This window comes from Folsomia candida, unplaced genomic scaffold (genome assembly GCF_002217175.1).
Source record: "Folsomia candida strain VU population unplaced genomic scaffold, ASM221717v1 Fcan01_Sc004, whole genome shotgun sequence".
In the NCBI taxonomy this organism is placed as follows: domain Eukaryota; kingdom Metazoa; phylum Arthropoda; class Collembola; order Entomobryomorpha; family Isotomidae; genus Folsomia; species Folsomia candida.
Window position 1 is genome coordinate 5,018,744 of NW_019091196.1, and position 20,770 is coordinate 5,039,513.

General features: G+C 36.4%; 4 protein-coding genes across 4 annotated transcripts; all 4 read left to right on the top strand.

Annotated features, from left to right (window-relative positions):
• Positions 1 to 3,715: 3,715 nt before the first annotated feature.
• On the top strand, positions 3,716 to 5,368 carry LOC118432864. The gene is made up of 3 exons (XM_035851460.1): positions 3,716 to 3,880; positions 4,064 to 4,162; positions 4,464 to 5,368. Exons 1-3 carry the CDS (start codon positions 3,736 to 3,738, stop codon positions 4,703 to 4,705), a joined length of 486 nt encoding a protein of 161 aa, XP_035707353.1. The 5' UTR covers positions 3,716 to 3,735; the 3' UTR covers positions 4,706 to 5,368.
• Positions 5,369 to 6,143: 775 nt separating this feature from the next.
• LOC110848974 lies at positions 6,144 to 7,731 on the top strand. Its single transcript, XM_035851354.1, has 3 exons — positions 6,144 to 6,355; positions 6,445 to 6,549; positions 6,988 to 7,731. Exons 1-3 carry the CDS (start codon positions 6,178 to 6,180, stop codon positions 7,227 to 7,229), a joined length of 525 nt encoding a protein of 174 aa, XP_035707247.1. The 5' UTR covers positions 6,144 to 6,177; the 3' UTR covers positions 7,230 to 7,731.
• Positions 7,732 to 9,739: 2,008 nt separating this feature from the next.
• On the top strand, positions 9,740 to 12,341 carry LOC118435366. Its single transcript, XM_035851350.1, has 3 exons — positions 9,740 to 9,843; positions 10,105 to 11,311; positions 11,805 to 12,341. The coding sequence occupies exons 2-3, from the start codon at positions 11,032 to 11,034 to the stop codon at positions 12,197 to 12,199; spliced, it is 675 nt and encodes a 224-aa protein (XP_035707243.1). The 5' UTR covers positions 9,740 to 9,843; positions 10,105 to 11,031; the 3' UTR covers positions 12,200 to 12,341.
• Positions 12,342 to 17,460: 5,119 nt separating this feature from the next.
• Positions 17,461 to 19,296, top strand: LOC110849200 (nucleosome-remodeling factor subunit NURF301-like). The gene is made up of 3 exons (XM_022096577.2): positions 17,461 to 17,746; positions 17,966 to 18,339; positions 18,916 to 19,296. The coding sequence occupies exons 1-3, from the start codon at positions 17,711 to 17,713 to the stop codon at positions 19,187 to 19,189; spliced, it is 684 nt and encodes a 227-aa protein (XP_021952269.1). The 5' UTR covers positions 17,461 to 17,710; the 3' UTR covers positions 19,190 to 19,296.
• The last annotated feature ends 1,474 nt before the right edge of the window (positions 19,297 to 20,770 follow it).

Sequence of the window (20,770 nt, forward strand, 5' to 3'; positions counted from 1 at the left end):
TATCGTCCACAAATTTTATACACAAAGAATTACAAATACATAGTGGCAGGTCATTCATCATTATGAGAAACAAAAGACAGCTTAAACATAGACCTTGAGCCACACCCATATTTGTCGGTAACGTATCAGAAGAACAGCATCTATTATTACATTTCATGTAAACAAATTTTTTTCTGTCAGTTAGAAATGATTCAATAATTTTCTCATTAATCCCGTACTACCTTAATTTATGTAATAACACCTCTGGGTCACAGCGGTCATAGGCTTTACGTATGTCTAAGGCTATGAAGATGACAAAATTGTTATTATCAAGGGCTTTATATACATAATCAGTTATTGCTATTAATGCATGTGCTGTTGAATGGTGCTTTCTGCCACCAAACTGGAAATTTGAAAACATTTTGTTGTATTCAAGATAGCTAAAGAGCTGTTCAAAAATACACTTTGCAAATAATTTAGCAATTGTTGGTTGCAACGATATAGGGCGCAGGTCATTACCCGAAGTTGGATTAGGCTTTTTGGGAATTGGGATAACTTTGGATAATTTTAGCAAACTTGGTAATGTCCCACTATTTATATAGATATTAAAGAGAGTTGATAATTGACCTACAAAGTGATCTGATTTCATGCAATGATTTAACATAATATTACACATATCCAGATTATCAGTTGAAGTAGAATTCTTATTCTTAGTTAGTTTCCATGATTTTCTAACTTCCAGCGCGGTGATCGATGAAAATTTGAAATCAACGGTATCCGGCCAAGAAAAACTTGGTCTACAAGGTAATCTCGGTTGCGATAGTATAAGGTCACGTGTACAGATGTCAGCGAAATATTTGTTGACCATATTTGCATCTAATTGGATTTGGGATGTAGGTTTGAGAAGTGGATATAATTTGTGCATTGCTCCCCAAAAGTGCAGCTTGTCCACGGTTTTATTGAATTTCTCTCTTGAATCCTTTATGACGCTTCTTTTTACACCTTTTTTCAGCCTAGCCAACTTTTCTAGTACTTGATTAGACGGATCAGTAGTTGATAATTTGTACATTTTGTCTCTCTCCTTTATGAGCGATTTTGTTTCTTCAGATATGTATTTTTTTACACCCTATTTTTATACCCTATTTTTTTACACCTTAGCATAAATTCCCAGAGCTGAGAAACGATTAACAATGTAGCGATTGTTAATCGTTCGTACATCGAGTCCTACGTTAAAATAAATTTTGCAGACGCTCCTCTACGTGAGCATCAATCCGTCCGGGCGGACTGCCCCCACTGCCGAGCTAACGTCACAACTTCAGTTCGATATGATACTGGATCGATGACCCATCTTGTGGCAATTGTGCTCTGCATCTGCATGTAAGGCGGCCAAATAACCGCATGCTAAAAATAACGGCAAGAAAGATTCTTGCAGATATTTTTGTTAACTTGCAGGATTTTTATTTTTTCATTTTTTGATCTGCGAGAAGTGCAAAGCGCAAGAAACCCCTTCCGGCCGCTGAAGTTCATAAGTCGCGAGGCTAGATGGCGCATATTTCTTGCACCTTGTCCATCTCCGAGGTTTGTTTCATTTCTTGCACTACAAAGCAAGAAATGCGACGCGCAAAAAACTGCTAGAAATATGCGCCATGGCGCCATGTAATCACGCGCCGAATGACGTACTTATTTAAGGACATAGTTTCATGCGCCCTTGCAGGTCAAACATAGCTGCAATAAGAAACCACTTTCTTACTGACAGTTCTTGCTAGTGGTTCACCCGAAACATTCGAATTTAGGTCTATTTTTTTGTTTGAGAATATTCTGAAGTCGTATGAATACCCCCATTGAATTTATAGGTGCTGGCCATGCTGTCTCATTCCATATTGCGTGGACAAGTGCAAGGACACAACACACGAATGCCCCGCGTGTGGCCGACAGCTTGGGGTCGTCAAACGCCTTTAAGCTTCTAATCAATCTTGATCGTTCAGGAAATTAGCACCTTCATTCCAATTTCTAAAAAATTTATAAATAAAATCGTGTCAAAAATGTTTTCAACTTTTAGCATATAGTTCTAAGGTAAAACTCGGTTAAAACCCAGTAAAGCTCATTAACATGGTAATACGCAACGGATTTTATTCATGGACAACCCAATAAATTCTGGGTCACAATAACGTGCCCAGCAATTTGGCATATAAGATTACCTACTTGTCCTGTGTATGAAATTCTTTAAAAATGGCAAATAATCAATGGAACCAAATTTCAATTTCATATATATAGGGTGACAAAACAGCTTGTACAGATTTGCCAAATTTTGCAAAACCATAGTGTTTTAGCTTAATGAGTTTCGGTGCGAAATAGGACGTCCTAGGACGTTGTCATGAGTTGTCTCATTATTTATTAGATATTCAGCACCCTAAATCTGACATTTGTTACATACCATATTAATTGATGACCTGATAAATGAAGCATGTGCGTCAGAATGTAAATAAAATTATACGACCTTTGCATACATGATGTTAAAAACATAAGTGCGTAAATCAAATACTGAGAACTTCCTCAAAATTTTTATACCCATTAATCTCTACTAATCATACATATTTGCCGAATTTCAACGGGAACAGCAGGCCTAATTGTTCATAATCTGGTTAAGAATTTATGACAAATTAATCTCTCCGAAGTGTAGAAAATTTACCTATTACGAGAACGGGAAAGCCATAAATATATTTGTTTGTATTTTTAGCCCGAGTCAGGGCTTATGGAACCGTCATGTCCGTCCGTCTGTCTGTCAGTCTGTCTGTCCGTCTGTCTGTCCGTCTGTCTGTCCGGCACGATAGAGCCAAAACGGCTGAACCGATTGACTTGAAATTTTTACCATATGCATATTGGACAAAGTTAGGAAACGAGTTCGAAGATGGGCGAAATCGGTCCAGTGGTTGACCGGTGGGGGTCATCGGAGTGGGTGGGGTCTTATGCACCAAAATTTCAAAATTGTTGTAGAGAGCTGAAATTTGGTACAGAGGTTGCTAATGGCTCCTAATAGATAAAAATAACTTCAGGGTGGAAAAATTTTCATCTTGGGAGACCCTAGGGGGTGACCCATACCGATTTTTCAAAATCGTCATAACAAGCTGAAATTTGGTAGAAAGGTTGCTAATGGGTCATAATGAAAGAATATGATATGATATTGGTAAAATTTTTATCTGGAGTGACCCTGTGGGGTGACCCATACCGATTTTTAGAAATTGCTTTAAAAAGATGAAATCCGGCACAATGATACTTAATGGCTTCCAATTAAAGAATATGAAGTTAAAAGTGAGCAAACTGCGACCAGAGTGACCCTATGGGGTGACCCATACTGATTTTTTAAAATCGTTAAATCGAACTGAAATTTGATATGGAGGATGAAAACCACTGCTGAAAACCACTGCACATGCATACAGCTTAGAACTTCAGGATGCTAAAGAATTCCACTAGTCATTTGTTTGTAACTAATTCAAAAATTTGGTACCAAATAATAGAAACTAATAGACTTTTAACTATCCACAACAAGGAGTTTGGTAATATTATGTCGGACAATTCGTAAAAAAATTAGAAGCGGGCTCTGGCTTATTGAGTCAGGGACTATGTCCCTGACTCGGGCTATATGGAGTCTGCACTGTAGGTTTTTAATATAAAATCCATCCCCCCAGTGAGATCTTGTTCAGTTATAAATTTTTATTCCGCTCTTTAAGTGGCTAAAAACTGTATCTCGCCACAAAAATGTACAAGGTACTCGTCTTGCTCGCCATATTCGTAGGCGTTGCAAATTGCTATGTCGCAATTGAACGGAAGGATATTTCGGTCCTTGGCGGGATAGGAATTCCAGAAATTCCAGGATTTAAGCCTCCCTTTCGAGATTGCGGAGGTAAGTAACAAGTATAGCAAATTATGTAATTTTTTATAAACACCTTACCCGACACAAATCTATGGCCGAGGCATTATAATTAAAGCCATTTTTACAAAAGGAATGCATTTAAAAATGACGCGCCCAATTGTTGTTTAGATATCAGAAATATTGATAACCTTATCTTCCTACAATTATTTATAGGTGCTGGCACTCTTATCGACGTCAGGATAATTGGCTGGGATGGAGATGAATATTTTACTCCTGGACAGCTTTATACCTACGAGCTCACATTTATGCCAAGTAAGTGCTGCTAGATAGAATTCGTACAATTATAAAAGCTAATTTTTTAAGTGTTTCAAAAAAATGAGCGGGTTTGCTAATTTTTTGTACGGCCAAGCAAAGCAACGCAAAAAATGCAAGGTGTAAGGAACTACAAGAAATTTGCGCCATCTAGCGATCCGCCCGATGAGAAAAGTAGTTTCCAGCGCCCTGCATTTCTTGCAGGTCAAAATACCCGCAAAAAAACATTTTCTTGCCGTTATTTATTTCTTGCACGTGCTTACTTGCACGCGACATGCTGAAATTTGTACGTAAATCTTAGGCACAGCTGGACCTGTCAGTTTAAAACAAGAATATTGCTTTAACGGCGGATTCTGCATGGGAATTATTGATGTCGACTTACCAATTTCTAACGTTCAACCTGGATTCGCAACCACGGTCAGGTTCAGCTTCACCCCGAACGACATATTGTCCGGACAATCAATAGAGCTCAAAACTTCAATCGTGCACTCGACTAATCTCCTGGTTGAGGTCTGCGTGGCTTTGGAAATTAAAATTCGTTGACATCGCACGTTTATAGTAGCAGTGAGCGGATATGTATTTCGTTGAAAAAATCGCTGAAATATGCATTCAATATTTGCAAAAAAAAAACGAAAAAAATGACATATGTACACATCATATGTGAAATTTGATTTTTTTTAATGCTCTGGATTTCGTGTGGTCCTATTTCTCTGAGAAAAAACTTTCGGAGCCACATCGTAGATATATTAACATAAAAATGAATGTATTTTTGAACAAAAATTTGGAAAATATTTACGCATTTTTAAAAATAATAGCGGAAATATCTGAAATGTTTACCTCAAAATCTAGAAATAAGTATGTTGTATGTAAAAATATGTATGAATATTTTGAAATTCTTGCACCCTATCGGAGTTAGGGATACACTCACAAGGTATGACCATCGGTCGTTATCATATGGAAAAGTTGAAATTAAATACATATCCGCCCTGTGTACATAATATTGACTAAATTATGATTGAAAAATTTATGCAAATATAATAAATAGTTGCACCAAATTTTCAGCTGCATTAATGCATTTAAATTGTTGAAATTAAAAACATTTATTTGCTAAACACAGAATAATCAGATTCAAATAATCAATCAAACCAAATTTCATAAAGGGTTACAAAACTGTTTGTACAGATTTGCCAAATTTTGTAAAATTCTCAATGCAAATTCAATAAATCAACAAATAAAAATTCTAATGATCAAAACAGATGAATTTTGACTTGCTTTAAGAAAGCTTAAAAACAGCTTAACACTTAAGAACAAACCATACTATCTACACAGTAATTGCTGAAATTTCTGCTTAGTAATTTTTGTTCCGCTTACTAACAAACTACTATCAATTAGGTAGTAAGTTATTACCAAATCAATACCAGTACGGAATATGTGAGTTTTAGATTTTTAACTGTTAGGTGAGTATATAGTGCGTCTCAAAATGTAAAGATAATCATGCACCTGGACCAAATTACATACTATTGAAGGAATAAACTGTAAAAATACAAGCACTGGATAATGCATGTTAATTTAATTATGACCAATCACAAAATTATCTTTTCATTTTGAGACACACCATATACACTCATTTACCTTCCATATTAATTAGTCACCTGATAAGTGAAGCATGTGCGTCAGGAGGTACATAAAATTATACGACCTTCCATACATAATCTTAAAAATACAAGTGCGTAAATCAAATACTGAGAACTTCCTCAAAATTATATACCCATTAATCTCTACTAATCATACATATTTGTCGGCATTTCAAATGGTACAACAGCCTAATTGTCAATAATTTATGGCCAATTAATCTCTCCGAAGTGTAGAAAATTTACCTATTCCGAGAACGGGAACGATGGGAAAGCCATATATTTGTTTGTATTTTTTTTTATATAAGATCCGTCCCCCACTGAAACCTTGTTCAGTTATAAATTTTTGTTCCACTCTTTAAGCGGCCAAATCTCGGCGCAAAAATGTACAAGGTACTCGTCTTGCTCGCTATATTCGCAGGCGTTGCAAATTGCTATGTTGCAATTGAACGAAAGGATGTGTCGGTCCTGGGCGGGATAGGAATTCCAGAAATTCCAGAAACTCCAGAATTCCCAGATTTTCCAGAATTCCCAGGCTTGCCTCCAATTCGAAATTGCGGAGGTAACAAGTATAAAATATATATTTTTATAAACAAATTACAAGCAATATCAGAAATGTTGATAACCTTTTACTTCCACAATTATTTATAGGTGTCAGTACTCTTATCGACTTCAAGATAAGTGGCTGGGATGGAGATGAATATTTTAATCCTGGACAGACTTATAATTGCGAGTTTACATTTATGCCAAGTAAAAGTAAGGCTACTGTTGCATTTGTTCTAGAAATAAATAACGGCAAGAAAGTGGGTTTCTGCAGGTACCTACTGTTCCATTTGCTATAAGAGTTCCAAGTGATCCACGATTACGTTTTTTAGCCGAATAAGCCGAACCGCGTAAGTTGTTCTAAATTATTTAATACCAGTTTATTTCATTTTGACGTAAAAATCGTTCAATTTAGTGTCTAAAATTTGGGAAATTAAATAAATTTTTTAAATTAATAAAAGTACACATTGTTTACGTCAAAATTAAAATAAAGTGCGATTAAAAATAAATGCTGATTCGGCTAATGTAATCGTGCATCACTTGGAACTCTTAATGCAACAGTACCTGCAAACAAAACGCTTTCTGGCCTAATTTATTTCTTGCAAGTGCTAACTTGCTCGCGGCATATTGAAATTTGTACGTAAATCTTAGGCGCTGCTGGACCTGTCCGTTACAAACAAGAATATTGCTTTAACGACGGTTCCTGCAAGGAAATTTTTAATTCCGAGTTACCAAATTCGTCCCTTCAACCTGGATTCACCACCACGCTCAAGTTTGGCTTCGTCCCGAACGACATATTATCCGGACAAGCAATAGAGATCAAAACTTTGCTCGTGCACTCGACTAACCTCCTGGTTGAGATTTGTGTGGCTTTGGAAATTAAAATTCGCTGACCTTTATAATAGCAGAGGGCGGATATGTATTTCGTTGAAAATCGCTGAAATATGCATTCAATATTTTTAAAAACGGAAAAATACGAAATATGTACATAAAAATATGAAATTTGTATTTTGAATTTAATGCTCTGGATTTTGTGTGGTCATATTTCTTTGAGAAAAAACTTTCGGTCCACATATCGTACATATATTTACAAAAAAATGTAAGTATATATTTTTGAAAGACTATGTAAAAGATTTACGTATTTCCAAGGTCCTGAATTTTACTTAGTTACGTGTCTACATAAGGTTAGCTCATTTGATGGTAAATTTTGTGACCGAGAGCTTGGGACGAGTTTGGGATTATTTTTGGAAAAAAATTCGTTGCCACGCGAAGTTAAGGCCGTTTTCATGTAAATTTATAAAATATTTATAAAATTGACGCCTTTTCTATGGCACCGAGCCATGAAAGCGGTGTAAATTAATCGTGGTCACTACCGGCGATGACAATCTAAATCATTATTTTATAAATTTACATGAAAACGGCCTTAACTTCGCGTGGCAACGAAGTTTTTTCCAAAAATAATCCCAAACTCGTCCCAAGCTCTCGGTCACAAAATTTACCATCAAATGAGCTAACCTTATGTAGACACGTAACTAACAATGGAGAGGTGTCAGGTGGTTATCGCCAATGTGGACCGGACTAATTTTAAATTGTTCAGGCCCAGAAATAAGCCCACCCGTATTTTTTCGTTTTCTTGAATGGGCATATTTACGCCCGTGGCGGAATTTTCAAAAAAAAATTCAGCCAAAATCCTGATTTTTAAAAACGCTGTAACTTTTCGAATTTTAGCCCGATTTCAAAAATTGAATACAATTTGTGTTCAGAATTACTTCCCTGAAAATATAAAATTTCATTTTCAAAAATTTTTTAAATTTAATATTTTCATGCCATTTCTGAGTTTTTAGAAATGAAAAAAACGATAATTTTTTGAAAATTAAAAAATTTTTGAAAATGAAATTTTATATTTTCAGGGAAGTAATTCTGAACAAAAATTGTATTCAATTTTTGAAATCGGGTTAAAATTCGAAAAGTTACAGCGTTTTTAAAAATCCGAATTTTGGCTGAAATTTTTTTTGAAAATTCCGCTAAGGGTGTAAACATGCCCATTCAGGAAAACGAAAAAATATGGGTGGGCTTATTTTTGAGCGTGAACAATTTAAAATTAGTCCGGTGGTTATCGGCGATAACCACCTCACACCTCCTCATTGTAAGTAAAATTCAGGACCTTGCGTATTTCTAAAATAATAGAGGAAATATTATATGCCTGAAAACCTAGAAATCCATAACAATACGTACAAGATATTTCGCAATTTTTATCATCAACGTGAGTTAGCAATAAATCTACAAAGTTTACAAAGTTTTACGTCGGCTGTCTTCAAACGAAAAAGTCGAAATTAAAATCATTTCTGCCATATGTACATAATATTGACTAAATTACGATGGAAAAATTTCAATTTAATTTCATTAAATATATATAATTTATTTGTAAATTTTCAGCTTAACCCTTTTCCGTTTAATGCATTTAAATATTTGGAATTAAAAATTATGCAGTTGCAAAATGCAGAATAATTACTTTTGGATTCGTGATTTAATTTTAAGCTCAAATTGATCAAAATCGGGTAATAAATCACAAGATTTAAAATCCATGAAATTGTCGGAAATTAACAAAATCTAAGGACACCAAGTGCAATTTTTTTTATTACACATACTTAAACTGGAAGAGGGTTGATTCAAATTCCTGGATACGATTTAAGTGCAAGTTAAACCTCGACCCAAATTCAACCATGGCTTCTTGGTTGAGTGGTCTGTGTCGGGGATTGTGGGTTTTTGGAAATAATGCTGGGATTCGAACTGGTCACTAACTAATATTTATGTGTTGTTGTTTCTTTACAGAATATAAAATAACCAACCAACCATCTGAACCAACCAACCAAACTCCAAAAACCAGCGGATTTCCACGGCTCGCATTTTTATTTTATCCTAATCCCTGCTACGTCGCTCTAAGAAATTTCGTAGCAGAGTATACCACATAAGATGAACACACACAAAGCAGCAGACCTTACAAAACAACTATACACAAAAACAACAACAAAAATATAAACAAGTAAGAATTGACAAATATCTAAATAAAAAATATCCCCGAGACAGACAAACCACAAGCCAATTTTTTGAAATTTGCACGATCTGCTTGTTTATCGTAAAACGCTAAAAAAATAATCCCCATAGCGAGGCAATTCAAGAGGTCATTGATAAAATGATAACTTTGTAAAATTCGTATGCATTGACATACGCATATGCACACAATTACACACACATATATATATATACATACTGGTTCGATAAGCCACGACTCTGGCATCAAAGCTGAAATTTAATTTCTCAACAACTTTCCTCCATCCCAATAAACAGATAATACAATTACAAAGCACAAATAAATAATAAATTGATGCATTCTGTCAACCATGTCGATATATATTTGCTCCCAATTTTAGAGGACATTAGTCACTTTCAGACATCAGAGAAAAATACTCACACCTGTGCCTGCCTGCATATCTGTAAAATAAATAGGTTTGTTATGCCAACATTTTTACCACGTAATTATTAATAAACCCTTGCAAACGAAATGTAGTAAATGGGCGAAGCGACATGGTCACGCCAAAAAATTAGAAACATTTTGGCAAACACACTGTGAAAACCGCACGTCGAAATTCGAAACCTTTCTAAAGTTGTCGTGGATACAGACAGACGACAAGTCATTCCCGTAAAGGGATTTCGCTTCGCTTCACCCCTTAATAACTAGTCGAAGTTAATGTATACTTTTTTTTCTAGAAACAGGACAATGGCTTGCGGATCACATCTTATCGTTGCTACCTTTTGCCTTGGCACCCTGGTCATCCAACCTCTCGACGCGTGTACCACGCCGAAACCCAATCTACGAGCGATCAAGTCCTCGGCGAAACTGCCCGCTCTGAAATTCTTGCTGAACCCGATATACGACGGGGACGACTACATTTACCTCGTGGACGGGTACGGCAATTCTCTTAACCACAGTACTGCCATCATTTCGAGGTACCGTAAAAACTCAAATAGTAGCCGGGGGCTACTATTTACAAAATTGGTGTCTGGGACCCGGCTACTATTTGAGCAAGGCTACTATTTGGGCAGGGTCACTATTTATAAAATGACGGAAAGAAGCACGGCTACTATTTGCAAACAGCTATTGAATTATGTTTCCAGAATCAATCTCCAATTAAATTTTAATAACAGCACCAATTTCTCCCCTAGAATCGCAGTCTATGACAATTCTGTTGTTTAAACCTCCTCTTAATCAATTTCTTTGATGAGTCGAATTTGGTGTTCACTTCGATTTTTTGTGTTTAATTGCGATTAAATCGAATTATAATTGAATTACTTAAATGACCTGGCTGGGAGATGTGTGGTTAAGTTGATGCACGGCTATAATTCAAGTAAGGCTATTATTTGGGCAGGGCTACTATTTGGGCAGGGCTACTATTTGAGCAGGGCTACTATTTGGGCAGGGCTACTATTTGGGCAGGGCTACTATTTGGGCAAGGTCACTATTTTTAAAATTATGAAAAAAGGCAGGGCTACTGTTTGAGCACGGCTACTATTTGAGCAACGGCTACTATTTGAGCACGGCTACTATTTGAGTTTTTACGGTATTCCATTTCCACGGATGAAATAGTCTCCGTCGCTCAAAATTCGTATTATAACCTTGTCTGGGGAAGTGCTTTTATGGATTTTGAGCAAAACCTGATTTACTACTTGAGCGGCTTAGACACTGCAGGACGAATTATGAAAGTAGATCTTAACACGAACAACTGGACAATAATTGGAGACTGGACGTCTGAATGGATTGCCGCCAGGATTTTAGTCGACAATTATACAGGCTACATAATGGGTGGAAATTTTTACAACTCGACTAATGCATTCCACATTAAAACGACGACATCCACGAGGCTGAGCGACCTGCCGGCCTCGTTCCAGGAGTGTGGCTTGTCCGGCGTGCATACAGGTATGTCAGGGATGGACCATGTCAAGAATCGTCACCGGTCCACCTTACCTAATACCCCTACCTACCGTGTGATACCCTAAATCACAGATTTTGAAAGTGAATTAGGATCGATCCTATAGATCATTCACTTTTAAAATCTGTGTAGCATAAAATCTGAGTAGCTCATTTCTGGACAAAAACTTCCCAGCTTTCATACTCAAAGATCAAAATGAGAAAAATCCCTTTTGTTGGGCTTACGATTAGTTTTATCTTTCCTGAAAAATTGTGGGTGTGAAAGTTGGGATTTTCTTATGTATAAATGATCTACTCATTATTCCTGGTCAACCCTAGGTCAATTCACTTTACATCCTGTAATTTAGGGTACCATAAGGTAGGTAAGGGGCATTAGGTAGCGGTGCACCCCTGAAAATCGTCCATGGCCGAGCCTAATGGTGGACCACGGACTACCAAGTTTCTCTAATTTTAAGTTTCTCAAAGTCTTATCTTCACACAGGAAATGACAGCGTCTACCTGTTTGGCTGCCCTTGGGGGACCTGTGACAAAGTTGGCAAGTACAGCATAAAAATGGACTCCTTCGAGGTGTTACAACCCGATACTGGTTATAAATCTGGAGTCTTATCTACGGTGTGGACTGGGGAGTTGATCTATATTTTCGGAAACGTTGCAAACTATTCCTCCCCGAATGTTTGGACGTATAATGTTGAAACAAATGTGTTGGCCCCGGTCACAGTTGACGACTTTCCGGGGGAAGAAGATCAGCAAATAGCATTTACTGATGCCGTTTACGTAAAGAAATTGAATAGAATTTACACCTTTGGAGGACAAACTGTCGACCAGATGGATAACAGGATGATAAGAGACGATATCTGGTATATTGACTTGAATTGAAAAAATATGAAAGCAAAAATAGTATTCAAATCTAGAGTTTTTTCTAAAGTTACATACAGTGTCGGACAGATGTCTACGTCCACATAGTCGCGTCAATTTCATTTTCAAATTGTCACTGAACTACTGAACCAATTTTCATCATTGATATATCAAATTCTCACAAATTTAACGTAATTTCATAGCACATTATTAGTTTTCCGCTAAAAAATTTATTTTAGGCCAGAGATGTATTTTAATTCAAAATGAAAACAATTGGATGGACAAAAATCAACGTCCAGTCAGAGAAAACATACAAAAAAAACTGTAATTTATAAGGAATGTTATAACAATTAATTTTTAATATTTGGTTGGGCCTCCGTTCGCTTTAAGGACGGCTTCAAGGCGTCGAGTCATAGAGTTTACCAAATTCTTGGTCACATCTTCAGAAATGGTTTCCCAAACTTCACGAATTCTGGATTTTAGGCCCGGAATTCCTGAAAAAGATTTTTTTCTTATTTCTCTTTCAATGTGGTCCCACAGATGCTCAATGGGATTCAAGTCTGGAGATTGGGGAGGCCATTCTAGCTTCGGAATTTTTTTTTCTTGAAGTATTCCATGGTGGACGTGGCAGAGTGTTTCGGATCGTTGTCTTGTTGGAAGGCAAATCGTCGTCCAAGTCCAAGTTTTCGAACAGATTCCTGGATATTACGGTCAAGTATTCCCTGGTACTTGTGTTGGTCCATAATTCCGTCAACAAATTCCATTTTTCCTGCCCCACTTGAAGCCATGCATCCCCACACCATTACCGACCCGCCGCCGTGCTTAACTGTGGGGTTGAGATTTTTTGGATTCAAAGCTTCTTTTGGATATCTCCACACTCTACGACGCCCATCTGACCCAAAGACATTGAACTTTGACTCGTCAGTCCATAAAATATGTCCCAGAATGTTTGTGGCTTGGAAATGTGGTCTCTGGCAAACTTCACTCGTTTGGTTGCATTCCTCGGTACAATAAGAGGCTTCCGGACTGCTCTGTGGGATTTCAAATTTCCCTTATTCAGTGTTCTTTGGATGGTCATAGGACTAACCTGTTTGCCGAACATCTCCTTGATCTCGGTAGATAGCTTTGGAGCACTAAGTGAGGGTGTAACGTTGACTTTGTTGAGCACGTGGCGTACTTCTCGGTGAGCCAAAATCGGTTTTCGACCACTTCTGACCTTGTTTTGGACTGAACCATTAGCTCTAAAGTTCTTAATGATTGTCTGGATGGTTGTCCTTGCTAATTTATACTTGGTCCCTATTTGTCTCTGCGACAGCCCCCCTTTTTGTCCACCCTTCCAGTCCTGAATGACAAGATCTCGAATAGCGATAGGAATTTCCTTGCGTGTCGACGCCATCATATTTTTCTGGAAGAAAATTATTTAAAAATTAATGCGGCATATGTTATTGATAGATTTATTAAGTTACCTGATTTTATAAATTGGAGAGATTTTTGTTGTTGACAATTAAAGTGAAGTGGACGTAGACTTTTGTCCGCTCAAATTTCATCCTCTCTCGCTCTGCACTATGATTCTCAGTTTTCCCAGAATTTTCAGAAATAACTCCAGTTAAGTACGGCGGCGGGTCGGTAATGGTGTGGGGATGCATGGCTTCAAGTGGGGCAGGAAAAATGGAATTTGTTGACGGAATTATGGACCAACACAAGTACCAGGGAATACTTGACCGTAATATCCAGGAATCTGTTCGAAAACTTGGACTTGGACGACGATTTGCCTTCCAACAAGACAACGATCCGAAACACTCTGCCACGTCCACCATGGAATACTTCAAGAAAAAAAAATTCCGAAGCTAGAATGGCCTCCCCAATCTCCAGACTTGAATCCCATTGAGCATCTGTGGGACCACATTGAAAGAGAAATAAGAAAAAAATCTTTTTCAGGAATTCCGGGCCTAAAATCCAGAATTCGTGAAGTTTGGGAAACCATTTCTGAAGATGTGACCAAGAATTTGGTAAACTCTATGACTCGACGCCTTGAAGCCGTCCTTAAAGCGAACGGAGGCCCAACCAAATATTAAAAATTAATTGTTATAACATTCCTTATAAATTACAGTTTTTTTTGTATGTTTTCTCTGACTGGACGTTGATTTTTGTCCATCCAATTGTTTTCATTTTGAATTAAAATACATCTCTGGCCTAAAATAAATTTTTTAGCGGAAAACTAATAATGTGCTATGAAATTACGTTAAATTTGTGAGAATTTGATATATCAATGATGAAAATTGGTTCAGTAGTTCAGTGACAATTTGAAAATGAAATTGACGCGACTATGTGGACGTAGACATCTGTCCGACACTGTAATTATTGATTTATGCAATTTATTTGTTGCTCCGTAAAATAAATATGTATGTTCGTACGCATATGTTCAAAAAATATTTATTCATTCAAAATGCACTCATTATCAAAATTGAGACACATATGAGGACCCTTTCGGTTGTGGTCAACATGGTACACAATTTCCTTAGACATCACCGAAAATTGGAAAAAATCTTATCGACAAAGTTGTGATTAATGAGACTGATATAAAAATTAGTCGGGTCAAGTATTACGAAGTATTAATTGAGAGCCTAAAACCTATCAGGTTGTTATTTTCTGATAAGTTAACCTTATTCAGTGCAGTAGTGATCTGCATTGTCAAATTTGCATGACAAAAAGAAATGTAAATGAGTGCCAGTCATTGTGATTGACAACGATCAGACCATATAATTTCGACTCATTTTCCCTGTTGTTATCAGTATTGATTCTTACACTTATTATATTAACTAGTCTCTATGGCCATTAAGGCTCGGAATAGTTTGATATTAAATCAATCTGTATTATTTTTCATATGTCAAGCTAAAATGTCTATATTAAAAATATTAAAAATAAATCAGATTATTTTTCATATGTCAAGCTAAAATGTCTATATTAAAAATATTAAAAATAAATCAGATTATTTTTCATATGTCAAGCTAAAATGTCTATATTAAAAATAAATCAGATTTAATCATTTGAATTAATAAAGCAGGTTTTTGTCAATGTAATTACGAAGTTATAAATTCTGACTTGTACAATTCGATTTTAAACATATGTATTTATTACATTTTAGCATGTATTCGTTTAAGATTAATGTTTAAATAGATGGCAAATTAAAATTCAAGGGTATAAAAAAATAACTCCTAAAAAAACCCTGAAATTGGTAATGATAGAATTGACGTATTTCACGCAAATCAAGCTCACTTACTCAAATAGTGCAGGAACATTTACTTGAATTTTGTGCTAAATATTTACATGAATGAATTGCCTCAATTATTTTTTATATCGTTTTTGAAACTTCTCAAGCAAAAATAAATGATTTCATTTATTAAATCTTAGTATAAGGTGTACCGCAGAATGTGTGAAAAAAAATATGTATCACAAAAAGTATCGACAAATCTGACTACGCAGCAGTCGCACAAAAAAACCATGGGCCATAAGGGCCAAGTACCATGGGCCAAGGACTGCATTCAAGCAGCCTCCGAGAGAGTACAGTTGAGGATCCCTTCCAGGGCGTCCTTTAGGGTAGCGTCGTAGTGGGCGCCCTCCCCGCACTGGGCAACGTAAACAGCGTAGCGGGCAAAGACGTCCGCTTTCTTCAGTCGGATTGGAGGGTGATTGTTGGGGTCGACAACCACAAATGAATTCCGAACCCAGTCCTGCGCGGATGAAATGGTGTCTTTTTTGGTAACACCGGGGGATGTGGGGCAGACGGATGACCGGCAGGGTCAAAGGACAGACAGTGACATGTCGGATAAAATATTAGAAATGGAGGAGAACGAAGTGACGTGTTCTCCTCTCAAGCGCCCTCTCTCTCTCCCCGAGACTACCATGTACCATGTACCATGGGCCATAAGGATTACCATGGGGCATAAGGATTACCATGGGCCATAAGGATTACCATGGGCCATAAGGATTACCATGGGGCATAAGGATTACCATGGGCCATAAGGATTACCATGGGCCATAAGGATTACCATGGGCCATAAGGATTATCATGGGCCATAAGGATTACCATGGGCCATAAGGATTACCATGGGCCATAAGGATTACCATGGGCCATAAGGATTACCAACGGCATAAGGATTACCATGGGCCATAAGGATTACCATGGGCCATAAGGATTACCATGGGCCATAAGGATTACCATGGGCCATAAGGATTACCATGGGCCATAAGGATTACCATGGGCCATAAGGATTACCATGGGCCATAAGGATTACCATGGGCCATAAGGATTACCATGGGCCATAAGGATTACCATGGGCCATAAGGATTACCATGGGCCATAAGGATTACCATGGGCCATAAGGATTACCATGGGGCATACGGATTACCATGGGCCATAAGGATTACCATGGGCCATAAGGATTACCATGGGCCATAAGGATTACCATGGGTCCAAGTACCATGTCGCCGAAAAATAAATTAAACTTTACTCTCGTCATTGATCAAATAGATAAAATCGACAATAATTACCCATGCATGTTATTTTAATTCGGCTCATTGGGCTAATGTACTCAATGTGATGAACTCACGAGATGTGAAACGGGATTTAACACAGTCATTGCTAACTTTGTAAAATCCGAGAACTCTTATAAAATTTCATGCATCTTTTGAAGGAAAATTCGCTTCCACATCATTTTTGTAAACTTACTCAGGATCATAGGCGTCTTTTTATTTTATACAAAAACTTTAGAAAATTTAAGGACTTTACAAAGTTCCCAATGATTTTATAATAACTTTGACATTCCTTTGACGCATAACTTTGACATTCCTAAATAACTTGTAAGTTTGCTACACTCAAGTTGCGGCTAATTAATTGTTTAATAGTTGTATTTTAAAGCCATTTTTCTACTGGTGACTTGCAGCACAGTTAAATTGAGACAATTAAGGCAGTCATCGGTAATTTTGTAATTTTTACAAAATTTTACGCATATTACGGAGGAAAATTAGCTTCCACATCATTTTTTAAACTTGCTCGGCTCAAGGGACTCTTTTTGTTACAAGTATTGTAGGAAATTTAGCGATTTTACGAAGTTACCAATGACTGTGTTAATTGCCTAATTACAATTATTTATCACTCATCCGGAGATCTGCAGAATATTAATTAATTCTCCGTCTGCTTGAGAGGCGAATGACCGGATAATTGTAATTAACAAGTTAGTCAACTTGTCGTACGTATGAATAATTAATTACAGTTCAGAATCCGTCATTCTATAGGCGAGAGATTAATTAGTTTATTCAATGTGACAGGAATTTACTTTTGCCTTTGTAAGTTCGTAAACTGCGTAAAATCCATAACAATTTATTTACAAGGGTTTAAAAAAAATTTCTGAAGGAAAATAAGGGTGCAAATCTGTCGAAAAATTTCAGAAATTATATTTTGTAAAATAATTTTGTAAAAGTTACACCGTTTTCAAAATTCGGCGTGAATTGACACTCAGAAAATACCAAACAATGGACAAAACGGGTGTAATCGTCGTGCTATTATTTGTAAGTTGTCCGTCAGTAAGGTTACACGGGATGGCGATTTAAAGTCTCCAATTCTTAAGGTGGAATAACTCCGTCATAGATTTTTAATCTCACTCTGCCCCAATTCAATATCTTACGTACTCAACAAAATTGACCTCAAACAAGTCACAAATTTCGCTACCTGATTTAAAAGCTTATCTCAAAAAAGAAATACAACAATTTGCATTTATCTATTTACAGACTTGTGTAACGCTCCTTCAAGCCGTGACCTCATCTCCGCAAGGGCGTCAAGGAATTTTAGAATTTCCTAAGCAAATTGCCACCATAATTCGAAACACGATAGAAGAAAGTATCGATGTCGTGTTCCCCACACCGACGCAGAAGACGGAACCACCACCGGTCCAACTTTCGACAAAATCTCCACCACCACGTCGCCGTCGTCCAACCGTGAAACCCACGCTGCCCGGCGATACGAAATTGGGACAGTACTTCGTCGATAATTTTATCATTACGGATCCCCCGAAAAGTACAGAAGGACTAAAAACTGAACGAACCCAAACGCCTAGAATTCCTCCCACGGTGGGACAACCCATCTATCCGGTGGGCCCGTTAAGGTAGAATAACCCTGTTATAAATTTGTAATCTCACTCTACCCCAATTCAACGTTTTTGTAGGCAAATGCTATCAATGCTATCAATTTTTAAAATGCTATCAATTTCATGCGTTTTGAGATAAATGGAACGTTTCGTACTTTAATGCAAAGTTAATTATTCTTACGACAGAACTATGAAGTTGAAAAAAATTGAGAGTTGATTTTGAAAATAAATTAATTTGCAAATTCATTTCTGAGAACATTTACTTGGCGAATTCATTTCCTAGAAAATTTACTTTGCAAATTAATTTGTGTAAAAATTTGCAAATTAATTTCTGAAAAAATTTACTTGGCGAATTAATTTCTGCGAAAATTTAATTTGCGAATTAATTTCTGCGATAGTTTAATTTGCTCGATACGATAATTTCGTCGTGCAAGAAATTTATGTTATGAAAAGTTATATTTATTTCAAAACTCATACTGGAATTGATGCCATTTTGGAAATTTCCACTTAAAGAGATTGAATAGGGATAGAGTGAGAATTAGAATCTATGTATAATACCACATTAATAAAATCATTACCTAATCTAACCTTAAGTCCGGACGAGGTGGACGAGTACGTTTATCTGCTCGGGTTTCAAACCACGGCAAAGTCCACGCCACGTGCTCCCCCAGAAACTACACCCGTGCCACCGCTCGAACAGACGTTCGAACCCGAGGAAGAAGACGTCGAAACGACCACGGTAGCTTCGTCTTCGGTGGAGGAAGGTGTCGACGAAGAGGTGACGACAACTGAGGATGGCGATGAGGTCGTGGCGACAACTAGTGAGACCGTAACGGAAGGGGGAGATGAAGGGGAAGCAGGAAGTTAAGTAAGGATGGGGGGATAGATTATGCAAAATATGCATGATGTGCAAATTGTAAAATTTAAAATTGGATTTTAAAACAATAAATGAAATTTCCAAATTTTTCGTGATTATGTATCTATGTAGCCTAATTGAGCATATTGAGGATATTCAATTCATTTTTATAAAATGTTTAATTTTTACAGGATAAAATTTCAAATTAAAAAGTGATCGGGTAAAAGCCTTCGTAAACTTTGTAAAATGTTGAAATAAAGTTTCCTAATTGGATGGCAATGGGTGTTTGGAGATCTAAAATTGTGTACCTCCAATTCACTTTGAAAAAATAATCTTATCCGGTGCTAAAATCCAGCAAGTTTTTACAAAATGTTTCATTTTTACATACATGACATAATTTCATTTAAAAAGAAAGAGATCCAGTAAAAGTTTTCGTAAACTTTACAAAATGTTGAAATAACATTTCTTAAATTGTGATCCAGTAAAAGTTTTCGTAAACTTTACAAAATGTTGAAATAACATTTCCTAGCTTGTGATCCAGTAAAAGTTTTTGTAAAGTTTACAAAGTGTTGAAATAGCATTTCCTAAATTGGGTAAGTTTTTGAGTGTGCTACAGAGTTTTTGAGTGTATTACCATAGATATAGAGTAGAGTATTCTACTCTATATCTATGGCTATTACAAAAGACGTTCAGGAAATCAAAAATTTTGTACTTACATTAACTTTGAAAAAATAATCTTATCCGGTATTAAAATCCAGCAAATTTTACAAAATCTTCAACTTAGGCGAATCTTTCTTTAGGAAGCTTTCGATTAAAATTTTTAATTGAAACGATATATAAAACTTGCAAATTTTTTAAATAAACAGAAATTCACGCAGTGCTTGGGAAAATTGTAAAACCCGTAAATTGCAAACTTTAAAAATATTTGTAAGGAAAATTGGCTCCTAAATTTTCGTAAACCTACCCAGAGATCAAGGGCGCCACTATCCTTTGTAAAGTCTGCAAAATCATTTAACAAAACGCACGGATTTTAGATACAAAGTTACCAAGGACTGCGTGAATTGCCGCAATCTTAATTTACAATTTCGCTTGTACACAATTGTCGACAACGAAAGTTTTCCTCGATTTGCCAGAAGATCTGGAAATGTTTAACAGTTTTTAGATATTTCTAGAAATTTATTTCTCGACGTGCACCTTTCTCATTTTTCTGTAAACAACTTTTATTCACTAAATGCGCAAACCGAAAATATAAATAAATAAAACATGTTACTTTACTAGAATGAATTACTTAATTCCATGTCGTCATTCTAATTTAGCTTCTGTTTAAGGTTGATACAGTTATTGAATCAATTCACGCAGTCCTTGGTAACTTTGTAAAATCGGTAAATTTTGTACAATAATTTTACAACAATAAAGAGACGCCCTTGATCTGAGCAAGTTTGCAAAAAATTATAAGGCAATTTTCCTTCGAAATATTTCTAAAAATTTGTAAAAATTTGTAAGTTTACGGATTTTACAAAGTTATCAAGTCCCGCGTGAATGACCTCATTGCATATTTTTTTCGAAGTAGAATGTTTTTTTTAGAAATTTAAT